Below are 16,616 nucleotides of genomic sequence, written 5' to 3' on the forward strand. Positions count from 1 at the left end.
ATGGCTGATTGCTTAATAAGTGAACATTAGCAGGACTATGAGACTTTGATTTTATTTATATTTGCTTTATGGTAACAGTCTTGTAAGGTAGTAAGTTGTTCTAGTGTTATTCTTGGACATGAGCTATCACGTTTTTTTGTTGTTTAATAAAGCCTACTCAAGACTACTGTTAATTATTAATACACATTTGAATCATATTTTGGTCTTTTTGCTACTGTGCATGAAAAATCAAGTAAAAAAAATCATGAATCATCTGCATGCTTAAAATAACTTGATTTGATTACCTAGTCCTTCTCTATTTGAATAAATAAAGCACTGCAATAGAGATGAGATATCCTAGAGGTGCTCAGAATCATCGAAAGTTGAACGTCTACAGTTTCATGGCAACTGAGCAAAGTCAATATGCTGATGTGGTCAAAAGCTCCAAAACTGCTACTAAATGGACCCTGAAGTTTTCTTGACTGCTGTTTCTAAAGTCAAGAATGAACTGTGAACCTCAACTTCTAAAGTCAACGTGAATGAGAAGTTTTAGTCTGTGTCTGAACTCACACCCTATTTACTACACAGTGCATTATGCACACTGTCCACTGTCTGCTATTTTATTTGAGTGCCCAAAGTGGGAGATTTATGCACAATACAGTATTGAAAATTCTAGCAATGGATCAAAAAAGTGTTGTTCATGACATGTGCACACTTATTATTGTACCAACAATTCCACAGTGTTAGTGTTGAGTGAGCTGTCAGAAATGATGATGGTCCATTAGTATCTAAAATCACAATTTACCGCACTGAGTCAGGTATGAGTGAATGGGCAGTGATTTCTGACACAATCCCAGAAACGCAGCAAAAACTTGTGGTGTAAAGAACAACTTCATTGTCAGATGCATTGTGACTTCTCTGTGCACCTTGCAAGAAGGTGAAGTTGCCAGAAATCCCTGCTTTGCTTTGACAATCCCACAAGTGCTCAGAAACATGGAGACAGAATAGCTACAGTTCCAGGACAGTTGAGCAGACTGTCTGTGAGGACTGAGTGATATGGTTGAAAGCTCCTCAGAACAGCTCCTAAATGGAATTGTTTTGTAAACACTGTAAAACCAACACTGGACTCTCGAAAATTTTAGTGCTGTTACTCACTAGTACCAAGAAAAGCTACACTGTAAGTCCTTAAAACTATTAATTATAGTGTTTCCCAGTGCTGATCTGGTCCAGTTTGTTCAACACAGCTCCCTGTCACTGGGACTGTGACTGCTGTCATTGCAAGCTGCTTGGTGGTTTATCAGAGCAAAACGCCTGAATGCAGAGTAGGAGAGGAAAAGATGCCAAGAGACAAATCCCACAGTCGCTAATTAAAGCATCATGGTGCCCCTGTAATACAGAGAGGAGGAGGAGGAGGAGGAGGAGGAGAGGATGTTCTGGAGATCGCAGATGTATCTGTGTGTGTGTGTTTGTGTGTGTGTATTGGGGGAAGGGGGCTTGGGAACATCACCAAGCTGGACAATTTTTGAAAGGTGAGAGAGGGAAAAAAGTGCTGAGAGTGGTGGTTAAAGGTCAAGTACCGTAACCCAACTGAAGAGATTTTGCCACTGCCTGGAGAATTTAGATGAGTTGAAGATCAGGAAGGAGCGAGATACCTGGTGTGAGGGATGGGGAAGATGGGGGTGCAGGAGTCTAGAATGATAACTAGCAAAGGTGGATTAATAATAGTGGATAGAGGTGTGTGATTGTAGAGAAATACCAAGTTCTAAAAACAAAGGAATCAAATCTAAGCACAAGTAGAGTAGGGTTGAGTAGGGGAGGGGGAAGGGAAGTTTAGGAGGATAGAGGAAAGAGGGGCTGGGTTCTCCCCTTCCTGTTTCCTCTAAGAGCATTGTTTGTTTGTTGACGCTGAGATGGGAATACAGAAAGTGCTATTTTCATAGTCTTCAACTCCTCATTGTATTTGTACAAGAAGAGCATAGTAGAGAGTTGTAGTCATCGCTGACTGCATACATTACTGGTGTGAATATGAATTCAAGCTTCTTTTGTTTGTAAATCACTTGGGTATATGCCACTTAGTTAATTTAAACACAAGATACTTGTGCTCAAAAAGAGGATTCATTCTCAGTGAAGAACCTTGGAGCTCTAATCTGCCTCTATACATGCCAAAGAGCAGTGATTCCTAACACGTCTCTGGGGGTCATCAGGTGGAAACCTCCCTTCAACAGTGTTTCGCCTACTTAGTCCCACTACACCTCCAGGAGGTTAGGCAGTGAACTCCGGCGTTAAAATGTAAATGTGAAATGTGTAATTGTAGACTTACATGCTTGACTTCCTCAGACTGTGAGACAGAGAGATTACAGACAAATATCGACGTGCAGGGCTGCCATGTGTTGTGTGCCAGTGCATATGTGTGGACAGATTTGCCAGAGGGCCTGACAGAGGCCCGTTTCATTCTCTAATTTGAGTCAGGCAGTGTTGCTATAGTAACAAATACTGCTGTGAGTGAGCCAGGTGTGAGTTAGTACGCTTGTGGTCCCTTGGGGTCTCCGCCTCTGTTGGTTTGTCCATTCTGGGCTACTGTAGAAACATGGCAGTACAACACGATAGACACAGTGAAAGAAGACTTACTCTCTTTGTAGATATGAAGAGCTTACTCTAAGATCATGAAAACACAACAAGTCTTATTTTCAGGTGTTTATATACTAACGAAAGCATAACAATGACCTGTAACCTAAGTCTATCAGGCACCGTCATCAGGTCCAAATTCAGTTAATAACCAAATAACTGCAAAACTAATGACATACTAATCAGACATACCCATCAGCCACAGCTATACTTTGTGTTTAGCATTGGTGAAAGAAAGCCAAAAATACTGTTGCTCTCCACCACTGGTTTTTAGTGCTAATTGGCAAATGTAGCATGGTAACATGCTAAACTAAGATAATGAATATAGTAAACACTGCGCCTAAATATCAGCATGTTTTCATTGTGAGCATGTGCAGATGCTGATGTTCGCATTTTGCTCCAAGCACTGTTGTGCCAGTGGACGGCCTCATAGAGCTGTTAGCATGACTGTATAGTCTTTCCTTGTATGACAATAGACAGAATATTTCTTGTTGTTAAGGGCTTGGTCAGACAGGCCATTTTAAGATGTCACGTTGGGTTCTGGGGAATTGTCAGTTAATCAACTGGATGATTAATTGAGAAAGTACTGGCTTATTAACTACTGATCATGTTAGTAGTTTAAGAGTTAAAGACTTTTTAGTCTCTTCCATATCCGGAGCAGAGGAGAAGCCCCCAGCCATCATGCTAATATAAAACAACATGAGGCAGGAGATGCTTGGGAGAGAGCTACACTTTATTCTGGGGCTCTGGCTCTCATCCATATTCAACAACAGCAGCTCTGCTCATCACTCGCGTATTTCTCCTCTCCATCCTCTCTGCTTACTGTCTTGCCCTCTCTCTCATTGTCTCAGTCACTCTTGCACACACTGACCCAACATGTGCACAGATATACACACATACGTGTAGTATTTTATATTCTCTCACACCAAAACACATCTTCCTCTGATCAGTGACGCGCCGATGTGCTGTCTGCATCGATGCATCCTGGCTGCTCCTATGTGCCACGGTTCCTTTCAGCATCTGTTGCTCTTTTTCTCACTGACAGGACGAGGGGGAGAAATATGCCCCAGCGATACAATTAACATTTGGAATCGCTCAGGAAAAAATCCTTGAAAACCGTCCTCAAAACAGTGTTGGCACAGACGCACTTTTCACTTGCTTGAAACCTTTTGAGCTTCAGTTAGTCATGGGGGGTTGTACTTGTTAATAGATTAGAGTGGAAGGGCTGAGGCATGTCTGTCTTCCTAGTCTTTCTGTTTATTCCTGTGCTCTTGCATGTCTGGGGTTAGCCATGGTCAGTCTTTGCCAACATTCTTCTTGAGACATCACATATTTATTGTCCTCCATAGCATTCTGTAGATGTCAGAATGATTACTTGGTCTGTACACACATAGATAAATCAGCATACATTGCACAGGATGTAAGAAATAGCAATGCTTTTTTTTTGGGGGGGGGGGGGGGGGGGGGGGGGGGGGGGATTCAGGTGTAAAGCCAGTCCATTGTGCAGTGCCCCCAGGTTCCAAGGCTGCTACCACACACTGACAATCCCACTAGGTTTTTAAGATGTATTTGCATGTGTGGGTGCATTTTTACGATTTGCTGTAGGCTATAGTAGAATTGTTAGCACATTGAGACATGTCATGGGAATGTGTGTGTGTGTGTGTGTGTGTGTGTGTGTGTGTGTGTGTGTGTGTGTGTGTGTGTGTGTGTGTGTGTGTGTGTGTGTGTGTGTGTGTGTGTGTGTGTGTGTGTGTGTGTGTGTGTGTGTGTGTGTGTGTGGAGGAAGATTCAAGAAACTAGCATCATGACAGTGTTTCATCTTTTTGTGTTTTCCATGGAACCTACTGCTGTTTTCAGAGGACCAAAGAGACTGGAGCACACTGGTAAATCCACAGCCCTTAATAGTGCCAACAGCCTTAACACATTTTGACATTTTGAGTCTGATGAAGATAGTGGTGTCTGCTGCTGTTGCCTGAATTTCACTTTCTTTGTCCTGAACACACGTGTCAGGAGGTTATGGTCCCTGACCCCAGATTTGGAGACTTTGCAGGTAGAGATCCTACACTTGACACTTGATTTTGTCTGACGCCTATAAATGTTTGTTTCAAACCACAGTGATTTTACACAGAGCAAACCATCTTTTATGCTGAAGAGTTTCCTTTGTGACATTTTAACCATTGATTCAGAGTAGAATCAGACCATGCTCTATTAATTTCTTTGCCAACACAAGTACAGCTTCAAGTTCAAGAAAGTGTAATTTGTAAAGTTTGGATCTAATTTTTGATGGCTTCAAGTCTGCTGAAACTACAAAGGCTCCAAAATCTCAGAGAACCCTCCTATTTTGATATACAGACTGAGTGCAAACCCTCTTTGAAAGCCAAGGTGTGCTTGATGAAGCTTCAGACAAGCTGGCAGAGGAAAGGAAAGTACAGTAATGGCTGTCCAGACTGAAGTCAGTCAGTCATTATAACAAAGGTCTTGTAACGACAGACCAAGATCAGCTTCATACCTTCTATCAACCAGACAAAGGATAAAAATATAACTTTGAAACACAAATCCTGTATTTGACGTGAGACAGTGTGCATGCATTCTACCCACGTTTACCCATTCATACCAGACTGCTGAAACTGAGCCCTGTCTCCAAATGAAGCAGTATCAGCTGTGATGGAAGGAGAGCCCTCCACTACCTGAGGTCATTGCAGTTGTCTTCATCGCTTGTGCAGACCTGCTACCTCTACGCTCACTATGCTTTCCTCCTGGAAGTAGCCTGATGAAATCTTTCCAAACAAAGTTCTGTCTAAGTTTAGTTTCTCTTTCACGCACCCACTCATGTTCTCTCATTCTGTCTCTTGCATTCTGTTTTTTTAAGACTTGTCGGGTTGTAGGTTACATAAATATTGTTTGCTGGTTTAAACAGACTTTACTGGAATTTTTTGGTAGAAACACAGTGAACTGCTGTCCAGACTATCAACACTTGGTACTGGCACATAGATGGTAGTCCAGCTACAGTATCTCAGTCTACCCTAGAGACAAAATGTTCCATTTGAACAAAAATAGGTAAGATATTTCCACACAAATGCAAAACCCAAAATAATTGATTTTAATGAAGGCATTCTAATGTATTTTATTTTATGTAAATGGTACACTTTAATGTTTCTGAAAACATTTGTGGCAACAAATAAGCAATGCAGCATAATCTTGATTCATATTTTATCAGTACTGTCTGTTAGTCCTGCCCCTGGTGCTCATTGGCTAATTGTTAATCCCCCCCACGGTGCTTGATGGATCGTTTGCTTTTTCAACTTAGGAACCGCTGTATCGTCTCACAGTGGGAGGCTCTGAAGAATCACTCAACTGAACTCAGGGAGTGGACAGAGTCAAGGGTCTGGATACAAGCAAGTTTTAGCCTTCTATAAAGGCCCACCAAAAAAAGTCAATATCAGTTGAAGTGTATGCTACATTTAGAATATTTCCTTTCATTCTATTTCCTTTTCCTTTGGCACTGCTCTTTCTCAACCATGGAACTTCTGTTCTGCCCCCTGTATTATGCTGCTGATCAGCTGTGGCTCAGAAAGGGCTGTTGTGAGGATGGACTGAAGTCGCGCTGCAGCCTGTAGATTTTCTCAGTAAAAGAAACAGTAATTACTGGATAACACTAACCTCACTGTGCAATCTGAATAGATTAGTCTGTAATTTAAATATGTATCTTCATAAAATAATAATAACTTAAACCAACTAGGCTTCCGGTGCCAAAGGGCAATGTTTAATCGACTAGTCGACTTATCGTGCACATCCCTAGTTTGCAATAATGATTTTTCTGAAGAGGATTATGTAAATAAAATAATACAGAGGAACACGTGCAAGATAGAAAGAAATGAAACAACTTACCAAACAGCCAGTAAAGACATACTCCAGTTTGCTCAGGAGTTTCCCCTCTCTCTCCTCCAGCCCATTCAGTCTCCATCTGTAAAAGTAGTTCTTCTGTGTACTCTGATTCACATAAGTATCCTCTTGTCTCCACAGTGAACGGCATTTTGGTGCTGCTATTATAATCACTCATGTTTACTTTCTTGGATTTGTTGTCTTTTCCATGAACCGCTGAAAGTCTGGATACTTTTTTATTTTTCTTTTAATTTAACTTGGTTGATAATCTAAAGGTTTCACGTTAAATCTGGTGTTCACACGGCTGTGTTTTCCTCAGGCGTTTAGTTGTGCATCTGTCTGAGCCACCACACAGTGTTGGGAGCTGTATAGCACTCTCTGCTGTTCTTTCCTCGTTCCACTCGTACCAGAAGACCTTGCATCTGTGTGGGAATACACAGTGTTGTGGGTGTGTTCATACACAATAAAAACCTAGAAATTCAATAAATTACATCATTTTATACATTGTGCCAAACCATATTCTGGCAACAATGAATAAACAATGAATACATTAATGATGATACAAACAAAAGTCACCATAATGCATTGTAGGTACACAGTCTGTAATAATGATGTGAGTGTATGCTTGTGAGTCTTTCAAGCTGCATTTAGTCTGTGCCATATCTTCTCTGTCTCTTGGATTGCCCTGCGTTTTTCCTCAGTTGTGTTGCTGTTGAGACAATTTAGATGGAATGTGGTAACAGTCATGTTCACTGATGTTACTTAGAGGAAAGGTTTATCACTTTGTCACACCATTAAAATCAAAATATGCTTTTTAGAGTTTAGCATTCTTTGATAGTGGACTGTCCAACGCTGCAAATTGTAGATCTGAAACAATTACTTTATTAATCTTTCAAATATGTCGATCAACATTAAATTAATCAGAAACTCGATTGCCTTGGTATTTTGATAATTGATTAATAACTTGAATCATATTCTAGCTATTTGCTAGTTCCAGTATCTCAAATGTGAAGATTTGCTGCTTTTCGTTGACTTTTTTTTTTTTTTTTGGACAGTAATCGTGATCTATTTCTGTTTGAACTGTTATGATGGCCATTTTTCACAATTTCTAAACATTAAAGATAAAATTAGGCAGAATAATGAAAATAACTGATATCTGCAGCTCTAAGTTACTCCAACGGTAATTTTATCTGCTAGCTAGCCTCTGATGAAGGAAGCAACAAATGAGCTCGCTGCTCCATGATACAGAACATGCTACAGGATATTCTACCTGGTGTGTGTCCTTACATGCATGCGTAGATGTTTTTTTGGCACTGTGCTGTTGTTGGTGTGGAATAGTCCACACACACACAGGGATTTTTGAAACTTTTTTGATGCATTTTGGCCTTTTGTCCGACTCTGAAAATTGAGATTTTGAAAAACTCTGTTTGCAGTGTAAACAGGGAGAACAGAATGTGCACCATTATTTCCATTGTCTACATGAGGCGATTTTGTGAAATGGTAGACAAGCCCACTGGTGATAGTTTTTTCAGTCTTCTGATTGGCCAACACAGCTGTAGGGTTAGGGTTATGGCGCCGCCTGTTGGTTTGACATACTCTCAACACTCATTTGTGTTAAAAACAGTGCTTGTGTGGACAGGATATATATTGTTGTATCTATATATTTTTTGGGGGGCCAAAGGAGGGAAACACTGTTTTTAATAGAACTTTGTACTAGAGAAAACACATTTTTATTTGCTGCTATACTGGTTATCAGTGATTTTGACAGCTGGAGGCCTTAACGCAAAGCAACACCACCCACAGAGGAGGATTGTGATGAAGTCCAAAGTATACTGGAGCTCACCAAATTGCTCTGCTATAACCTAGATTCTTTTTAGGTATTGATTTCTTTTTAGCCAGACTGCCAGGCGTCCTGTGTCCAGTAACATATGAAAAGGCAGCTGAGAGTGGGAGATGAGAAATATGCTCTCTAAAGTCATTTTTCAAAGCTAAATTTGAACAGTTCATGACATTTATATTAATACTAATTAAAATATCCAGAGGCAGGGAAAATAAATGTTTCTTTAGCAACCTACTAACAACAAATAACATGTCATAAGATGCATGTCTTTCAGAGAGTTTGCTTACTTAAACAGACTCTTAAAGCAAATGTTTGGATGTCAGACGTGTTTCGTGGTTTCGTGACAATTTTATGGGCTGTCATTGATGGTTTATTTGTTAGCATATCAATCTGTCTCTCAGATCAGTCTCATAGCAGTTTGGCTGAAATACGTCATTCCACTGCTCGGCTTTCAAGCCAAGGCTGCCACGTCTGCATGCTGTAAGGGCATTTGGGCAGAGAGCCCCTTGAAAAGAAAGATTTCTTTTTAACACTGGCAGCCCTGAATGTCAATAGAGTACATAGAATTTATCTACCAGACAGATTTTTTTTTTATGCCATTGACGATGAGGCAGACCTCATCATCTCTCAGTTGTACAGACAAGTAGTGTACTAGTTTACTGTTCCTGCAATCATGAATGGCTGGATTGACCCAGCTGCTCACACTGGCCTTCTCACAAGAGGCAATGCAGCCAGGGTATCTTCAAGGATAAGAAAGCCATGCTGTATCGCTTTGAAGGAAAGAAAAAAATGTAACTGATAGCAGAACTAATGAAAGTTATTTCTTGGCATTGTCAAAGAAACTGTATTTGGTGTGGGCTGGTCATGTCATGGCTAATCTGCTTAATAAGGCCAGTAATGGCACTGACACCTGTCAAGCATATTGGTTGCTGCATTCCTACTTTTCTCTTAGCTAATTCCTATAGAATAGCCTACCTGTCTAGCATTTCTCCTCCATGCTAGACTTGCATATGTCTGCATGTATATAGTAGTACTCCCCAACACCTGGAAACAGACTTTAATGTTTAAGATGAGGGGAGTTCCCCGTAAGGTCTGCATGCTGTGGTGTAGCGTAATCAAACACAAACGAGTCCTCCTAAAAAGGAGTTGCTGTCTCATACACACACAGATCTAAACAATGATATATGGCTACATAATTATTGAAGGTTTTAATGTGCCCCAGCTGAAACACAAACACTTGGCCTCCCTCAGCATGAGAACAAAAGTGGAGCCTGCTGATCGCAGTTTGTCAACTCGTTCTGGAGGAATAAGCAGCGAGATGCTGCACTGATGCCATGCTGAGCTAACCATTCTCAACATCCATCAACATCATTCTCAGTAAGAACATGTCTGTTCATATTTCAGCAGGAGGGGACATATTCAGTACAGACTGGAGGAGACTTGTTTTAGGTTTCTAAAATATTGCAGATTGCAGCACCTTCACATGTATGCCAGCTGTTCTTTGAACATGCTCTACACCAGTTGTTTTATCTTCTTCTATTCATGCAGCTTTTTGGTCCATTAACTTGCTTGAAATGAAAGGCTTGATCTGTTTGACTAATAGCCATTACACAAACTTTGTCAAATCAAGCCATTGCAGGTCCTTCAGTGGGGTTGGGAACAGAGTGACTAAACTGATGTGGTTTTCATTTTAGACAAAATCATCAACTGCTTCTGTTGTCCCTGTAACACCCCATTTGTTAAGCTTCAGCAGAGGCTCTGTGTTACTAATGCGTTTCACTTTTGCCTGCTCTCAGAATAAATACCATCTGGGAGTCAGACAGAAAGCACGAATTATCCTCTAAACTGCTACATGACTTGTGTTTTGCTTGTGGGGACTCGGAAAACAGGCTGAAACTGTGGACCATTGTCTGCCACAGCTGTTTTCTTATGCATTCTGGCTCCAATGTTAATGGGCAAATGCAATTGGTAGAAAACTTGCCTCTCCTATACTGCGCCATGCTTGATGTAGCAGAGACCTTGACCCTGATGGCTGTGACTGGCAGGATGAAAGTGCCACTCAGAGCTGGAACAGAGCCAAGGATAGCTCCATAGACGTGTGCTGGAGCAGTGGTGTCGGTCAGCCATGTTGGTGGAGCATTTATGTGTCTTGAGATTGGATTTCATTAATTGTATAAAAATCCAAACCAAACAAATTACGTTTGCCTTCCATCACCTGAGCCTCTGCCTCAAATGAATGCTCTTAAAAGAAGTGTGAGTCAGTCCAGCTCTTTCTGCTGCTCGCTTTCTGTATGATCCTTCAGTTAGTTTAATTCTACACAGCACTGCTTAGCCTAAGTCTGAGTCCTGCAATGCTAACCCAACAAACTTTCGTTTAAAGATGGGGCCAGCCCAATTAAGAATGCATCAGATAGCAAACTCAAGCCTAAGCGTGCAGCTAAAAGCATTTCATAATCCCTATGAAAAGTCTTTATCATGCTTCCCCCCCCCCCAAAGAAAAAAAATACTCTTCAGAGTTGGATTTCTCTGGTGCATGATCAGGCCTCCATTCTCCCAACCCATTAAGTATTGAGGGCATCTGAGCATTTGAGCTTAATGAGAAAGTTACTTAAAAATCCTCATCATGGTAATTACTTCAGAGCTGCCAATATTTGACTGGAGCTGCTGTGATGTCTTTTTTTTCTCCCAGCCTGAGAGAGTTGGCTTTGCTTTCTCTGCTAAAATAAGGGACTGGAGATGGAAGTGTTTGAACAAACACAAACGTTTGTATGTTAGAATATACATCCGTGCTTTTTGCCTCGTAGTAGCAATTGAACATGTGTTTAATGAACTCGCTCAAATATCTGCATCTGCTACACGGTATGCAATAAGCAGTGACATGAAGGTGTTCACTGTCCCAGCACCACCTGGAGGGTGTTTCTCACCCTCCTGCTGTTAGTTCTGTTACCAATGTTTACAGTGCTGGAGCAAGCTGTGCATGAATGTACATGCATGTGCACTGGGTTGAATAAAGTCTGTACGGCCCTGCGCTTCTGCATGCTGACACTTTGCTTTCTCAGGGTGCAACTAGCAAGTGCAGATATGCACACTTGAATAAGCATACATACACACCGATGAATTGACTTGACATTCATTTTACTGTTGGTGCACACGCACTTTTTGCATGATAACATTGCATTGCATTGATAACATTATGGACACAAACACTCAATCACTTATTTGTGCGGGGCCATTCCACCTGTGATGAGACCGCTGTGAGAGCACAACAAGATAGAGAAAAGAACTGACATTTACTGTTTTCCTCTCACACTTTCCTCCGTCCCTGTCGCTCACCTGGCTCTTTGAGCGCATTCCACTTCCCTTAATTGTCTCCTTGTTTCCATTCGATGGCATCTTCTCAACAGTAGTCACGCTGTTTAAAGACGGATGGAAGACAGGCGAGAAAGAAGTATTGATGAAAAGCATATTTGTGATGAAACCCCCTTCCACTCATCCATCATCTGAAGTAACGTCAATTAGTCCAGCACAGCAGGATCAGCTGTCAGGGGGCTTCCCTGTAGCATCGATCGTTGATCTACAAGCCAAAGTATAAGAGTGGACAGTCACCAATATTACATCATGCATGACAAAACTGTAAGACATTCACAACAAATCCTTATTTCAACTTTGTATAGATGCAGAAGTGTGTTTCACATGCTACAAAGGGTTTAGTAATATTTAATACTTCAGCTTTTCCAGCTGGCTGTTCTATTGAAGTCTGAGCTCATTTAAATGTGTGTGGGTTTTTTTTTAGTAGATGATACAGGTCATGTTTTGATGGGGCTTTAATTACAATATAATGTGAAACAATAAAGTATTACAAAATACAAAGTTTGAGTGTGGGAGAAGAGACTGAGCTATATTTCATGTGATTTCTCCATTCTGACTGAACGGTAATGTTTTAACATTTACATATGGTTTGATCATGTATGCTGTAATTAAAAAAGCAATAACTTGTCTTTGCCTGGCAGCACACATGGTTTCTAATTCCATTTCTGTTTGGTTCCCTCTGCCTCAGACATCTGGAGCCTCGGTGTGATCCTGTTCATGTTGGTATGTGGCCAGCCACCCTTCCAGGAGGCTAACGACAGTGAGACCCTCACCATGATCATGGACTGTAAATACACTGTACCAGCCCATGTCTCCAGCACCTGCAAAGAGTGAGTGATACATTCATAACGTTCACAAACAGGATCCCTGAACTGCTCTGTCTACTCTGTCTTTGATACCATTTGAAATAAATCTCATAGAGCGTGACATTTTTCAGCACACTTCCACAATAGCATGTTACAATATTGAGCTAGGTCAGTTATTTTAGTTCAAAAATTTTAGTTGATATTTCCAATTTTCACCCTCTTTTTTTGGTCTGTCTTATAGTCGACATACTCTTTGGGTGGTTAGCCAGTCGCGTTTAGCAGACATGGCCTGTAGTTTGCAGCTGAGGCAGTTCACCTGTATCCATACTGCAGTTACTGTATCTTACAGTAGAGACCTGATCACAGTGTGGAGAGGCCACATTGTACTATGCTTGCCATAGTTCCACCTTGTTTATAAAAAATGTTTTATATATGATATGTCACAGCGCAATAAATCAGTTATTTCACTTCATTGTAAAGCTCAACTAGCTACAATGTTATCAACACGCCCACTTGCTAGTTGTGTAGCAGGGTAGCAGTGCATGCGCTGTAAATGACAGTGTGTTAATACGGCTCAAAGGATACCTCCTGTGGTGGAAACAGTATTGCAGAATCCCCACTGGTGGACAGATTTCTACTGTCGAATAGTATATACTGTCATACTGCCCAATCATATTACTGAGTCAATTCACACTGACTAATGGAATATTAATGAGTTCCAATACAGCAAAGGCAATAACAATACAACATGTTCCACCACATGCAAACATTTTGCATTTCTCATATCTGTAAATCTATACAGTGGCCACAGTATGAACAAAATGTTCTGTGAGAACTTCTGTGTGAAAATGTATTTACACGCTTGAGATACACAGAATTTTTCCCCAGGAGTTTAGGGCTAGGGTGTACAGCAACATGAAAACAGAGCCTCAGGATTTCAGAAATGCCTCGGTCTAAGTCAGGGTAGAGGAAAAGGCTGTTTACAACACAACTGTATATGGTTTTCTGACATAACTCTCTGACTATCTCAGAGTGCTCTGTAGTGATCATGCAACTACCACAGCCCAACTTCATGTGCAGGTGAAAATGAATGTGGGTTGTAATATGATAGGATGTACTGAATGGCATATATTGTGTCATAAGGTGTCATATATGAATAGCGAATTTGATTAATGCGTGCAATATGAAATATGCATAATAATCACAAAATAATCACTTGATTTTATAACCAAGTGCACCATGAATATGTTTCTGGGCTACCAAAATATTTACCAATACTAGCTATGCCTAAACTCCTTCTCTCAGTGATTCTGCATCAGAAGCACTGAAACAAGGCAGTAGCCACACTGATTTATTCCAGGCCCTCTCAAGCTATGCTGGGCTAATTTGTGAAGCAGTATAAATTGACAGCTTTTCTAACAACTCTGGCCAGGTTTAATCGAGAAATATTAATGATGTGGTTTTTTTTAAACCTGACCCAATCTGTTGTCCAGGTTAAAGAGAGACCAGACCCTTTTGTATCCACTATGAATCTTATTGTCTTCATTTTTCTTGAGTACCAGAGCTTTTATTGGCAGTTTTGGCAAGATCACTATCTCAGAAAACCTGTTGCAGAATTGTTTGTTTTTGTGTCATACACATCCTGTATGTTAAAGTGGTTCAGATTAGACAAACTGTGAGAGGTGGGAAAAAAACTTTTGAGAAATAAGAAGCCACTGTTACTTCAGTTCAGCACCCATATATTTTTGAATTAATGCAATGAGTAGTGAGTGGGTTTCATGGGCATGAGCAGTGGCATCAGAGCCACTGTGCTCAACATGTTGTGAAGGCCAGTTTTTTATTTCCACTCTCACTGAACATCAGAGTATTTTTAGACACAGGAAATAAACGCTTATCTCCTCTGAGTCGAAGGAGAGATCTGACTAGATTGAAGTGCTAAGCTGAAGCAGCTGTGAGCAATCTGATGGGCTTTGACTGCAGAGCTGTAGAGCTGTTTGTTGCATGCTGAGACCCAAGCTTATATTTTTACCGTGTCACTCACTGGTAAATTATCCTCCCATATCACAATTTTGGATTTCCACCCACACCCTAATGATGCTGCAGTGCTTCATCTGACCACAGTATAGGATTTGTGTGGCTTCATACTGGTTTCTTAACATTGTCAATAAGAGGAACAGTTGAGCAAGCCCAAGGCATTATCAGCCATTTGAACATACTGGAAATGGTCACAAATGACAAAGGATGTGGGGCGGCAGTAACAGAAATAGTTGCGGAATGTAGGCTTGTGCAGTCTGGCGATCAGTTGCTATAAAGATCATTTGTAGAATATGGACTCTGCTGTACATATAGAGATGTTTCTGGTGGAGCAACAAGTTCGCCCACTGAGCCCTGTTAAGCAGCATGAGTGACTTTTTATTCTTAATTACAAACCAGTCCTCTGTCTCTTCTCCATGGATCGGACACCCTGCATCTCCATCCTCTTTGTTTGGTTGAGCTTCCTGCTCAACCAAACTTCATGCACTGCACCAAAGTAACTGGTTAACTTTATAGATGTGATTTGGATTGTGATATTAATTCTGGTATTGTCACACTGAATACAAACACACAGACTTTGACTTTTGTAATATCAATTGGCTCACTTTGTCACATGGCTAAAACTTACAATATCCCCAGATACAAGATGTTCCTTGTCCCTGTCTTTGACACTAAGACTCCTCTAAGTCGTCCTTGCTGGCATTTCACTGGCGGAACTCCCCCACCCCCCTCCTAGTCCTGCCACCCACCACGGCAATTTCATGTAACCACGATTGGACTATAAAATAGAAACCATTGCCCAACTCTGACGGGATGTCACACACACAGGTTATGATGCACCAGAATTGTATCATCTTAAAACTTTTTTTTTCTCTTTTGGAGACGTTAAAATGGCTAAGGTGTAGCCCAATTTATTCAGCTGAGCTACTAGGCTGAAGTATATTGTGCAATATACCTCTAGTCCCCTTGGCAGGAAAGTCTGCACAAATTATCACAAAAATTATTTTTTATTTTAGTTGGCAGGCACAGGGCACCAATTTCAGCAGAAGGAAAACAGCAGTATCAGTGCTTTATTATTACAGCATTACAGGGGGGAGAAATGATTTGAGCTTATGTCGGCAGCTAACAGTAAGACATCCTAACAAACAGCACGTTTACAATGAATAACTGTGGACCTGAGCATCACACAGCCTTCAGCAACAATGACAGAGACCATGACAATGCCGAGGCGATTCCTGGTGGACTGAGTGCAGCAGCTTCCTTACTAAACTGAGAGCTAACTGCAGCTGCCGTTGCTAACATAAAGTTAGCAGCGTCGGCGCTAATGTTAGCTCTGTGAGCACTCCTCTCTCCTGACTCAACTCTGAGTTGTCCGGAGCCAAACTCGGCAAGAAATCCACCTCGGCTCTGTGTTCCCTTGTCATCAAATTAACCGGTGTCCTGTTGGACGGAAGCCGAGAACCAAACAATTGAATTCGTTATCACGGGAAAACGGTCTTTGTTATCTCGAGATAACGGTAAAAAAAAAAAAAAAATATATATATATATATATATATATAAACAATAAACAAAGATTTTGATAAAACATCCCTCATAATGTAATTGGACGAGATGCTTAGGAATAGGTCCTGATTTTTGAATTTGTTAATACTCGTTAAATTATAAAAAATCAAATAGTTTATCCCTTGTTTTTAACCTGTGTGGGTGGGACATAGTTCATCGGGTGTTGTGGGAAGTGGATTTCTCTCGTGTGTGAGAGTGAAGAGTAGCAACAACACAGCTGCAGTAAAGTACACGTTTAAGGCAGCGAGTTATTCTAGTCAGTTTAAACGTGTCCAGATATGCTCAGGTTGCAGCCTGATGGTGTTGGAAGGCCTATTTATTTATTTACATTTTTGCAGTAGGTCATCAAGCTAATACAAAGTTACAAAATCATGAAATCATGGCACATACATTATTGAAATGTATATATTTGTTTTTCAGCTTCAACCCAATGCTCATCAGGTAAATGCTTTTCACAATAGAAGCTTGCAGGCGGAGCTGGTAGCTCCATTTAGACTGAGTGCAGTGTGGTCAGAGCC

At 40.9% G+C, this 16,616-nt stretch overlaps 1 protein-coding gene across 2 annotated transcripts in view; it reads left to right on the forward strand.

Moving 5' to 3' along the window:
* The window catches only part of snrka (SNF related kinase a), a 48,442-nt gene that overhangs the window by 11,269 nt on the left and 20,557 nt on the right, over nt 1-16,616 (forward strand). For both annotated transcript variants that reach the window (XM_041943197.1, XM_041943196.1), the window contains exon 3: nt 12,384-12,525. In XM_041943197.1, coding sequence (XP_041799131.1) covers nt 12,384-12,525 — 142 coding nt within the window. The remainder of the gene's footprint in view (nt 1-12,383; nt 12,526-16,616) is intronic.

The sequence above is a fragment of the Chelmon rostratus genome, chromosome 8 (genome assembly GCF_017976325.1).
Source record: "Chelmon rostratus isolate fCheRos1 chromosome 8, fCheRos1.pri, whole genome shotgun sequence".
Taxonomy (NCBI): domain Eukaryota; kingdom Metazoa; phylum Chordata; class Actinopteri; order Chaetodontiformes; family Chaetodontidae; genus Chelmon; species Chelmon rostratus.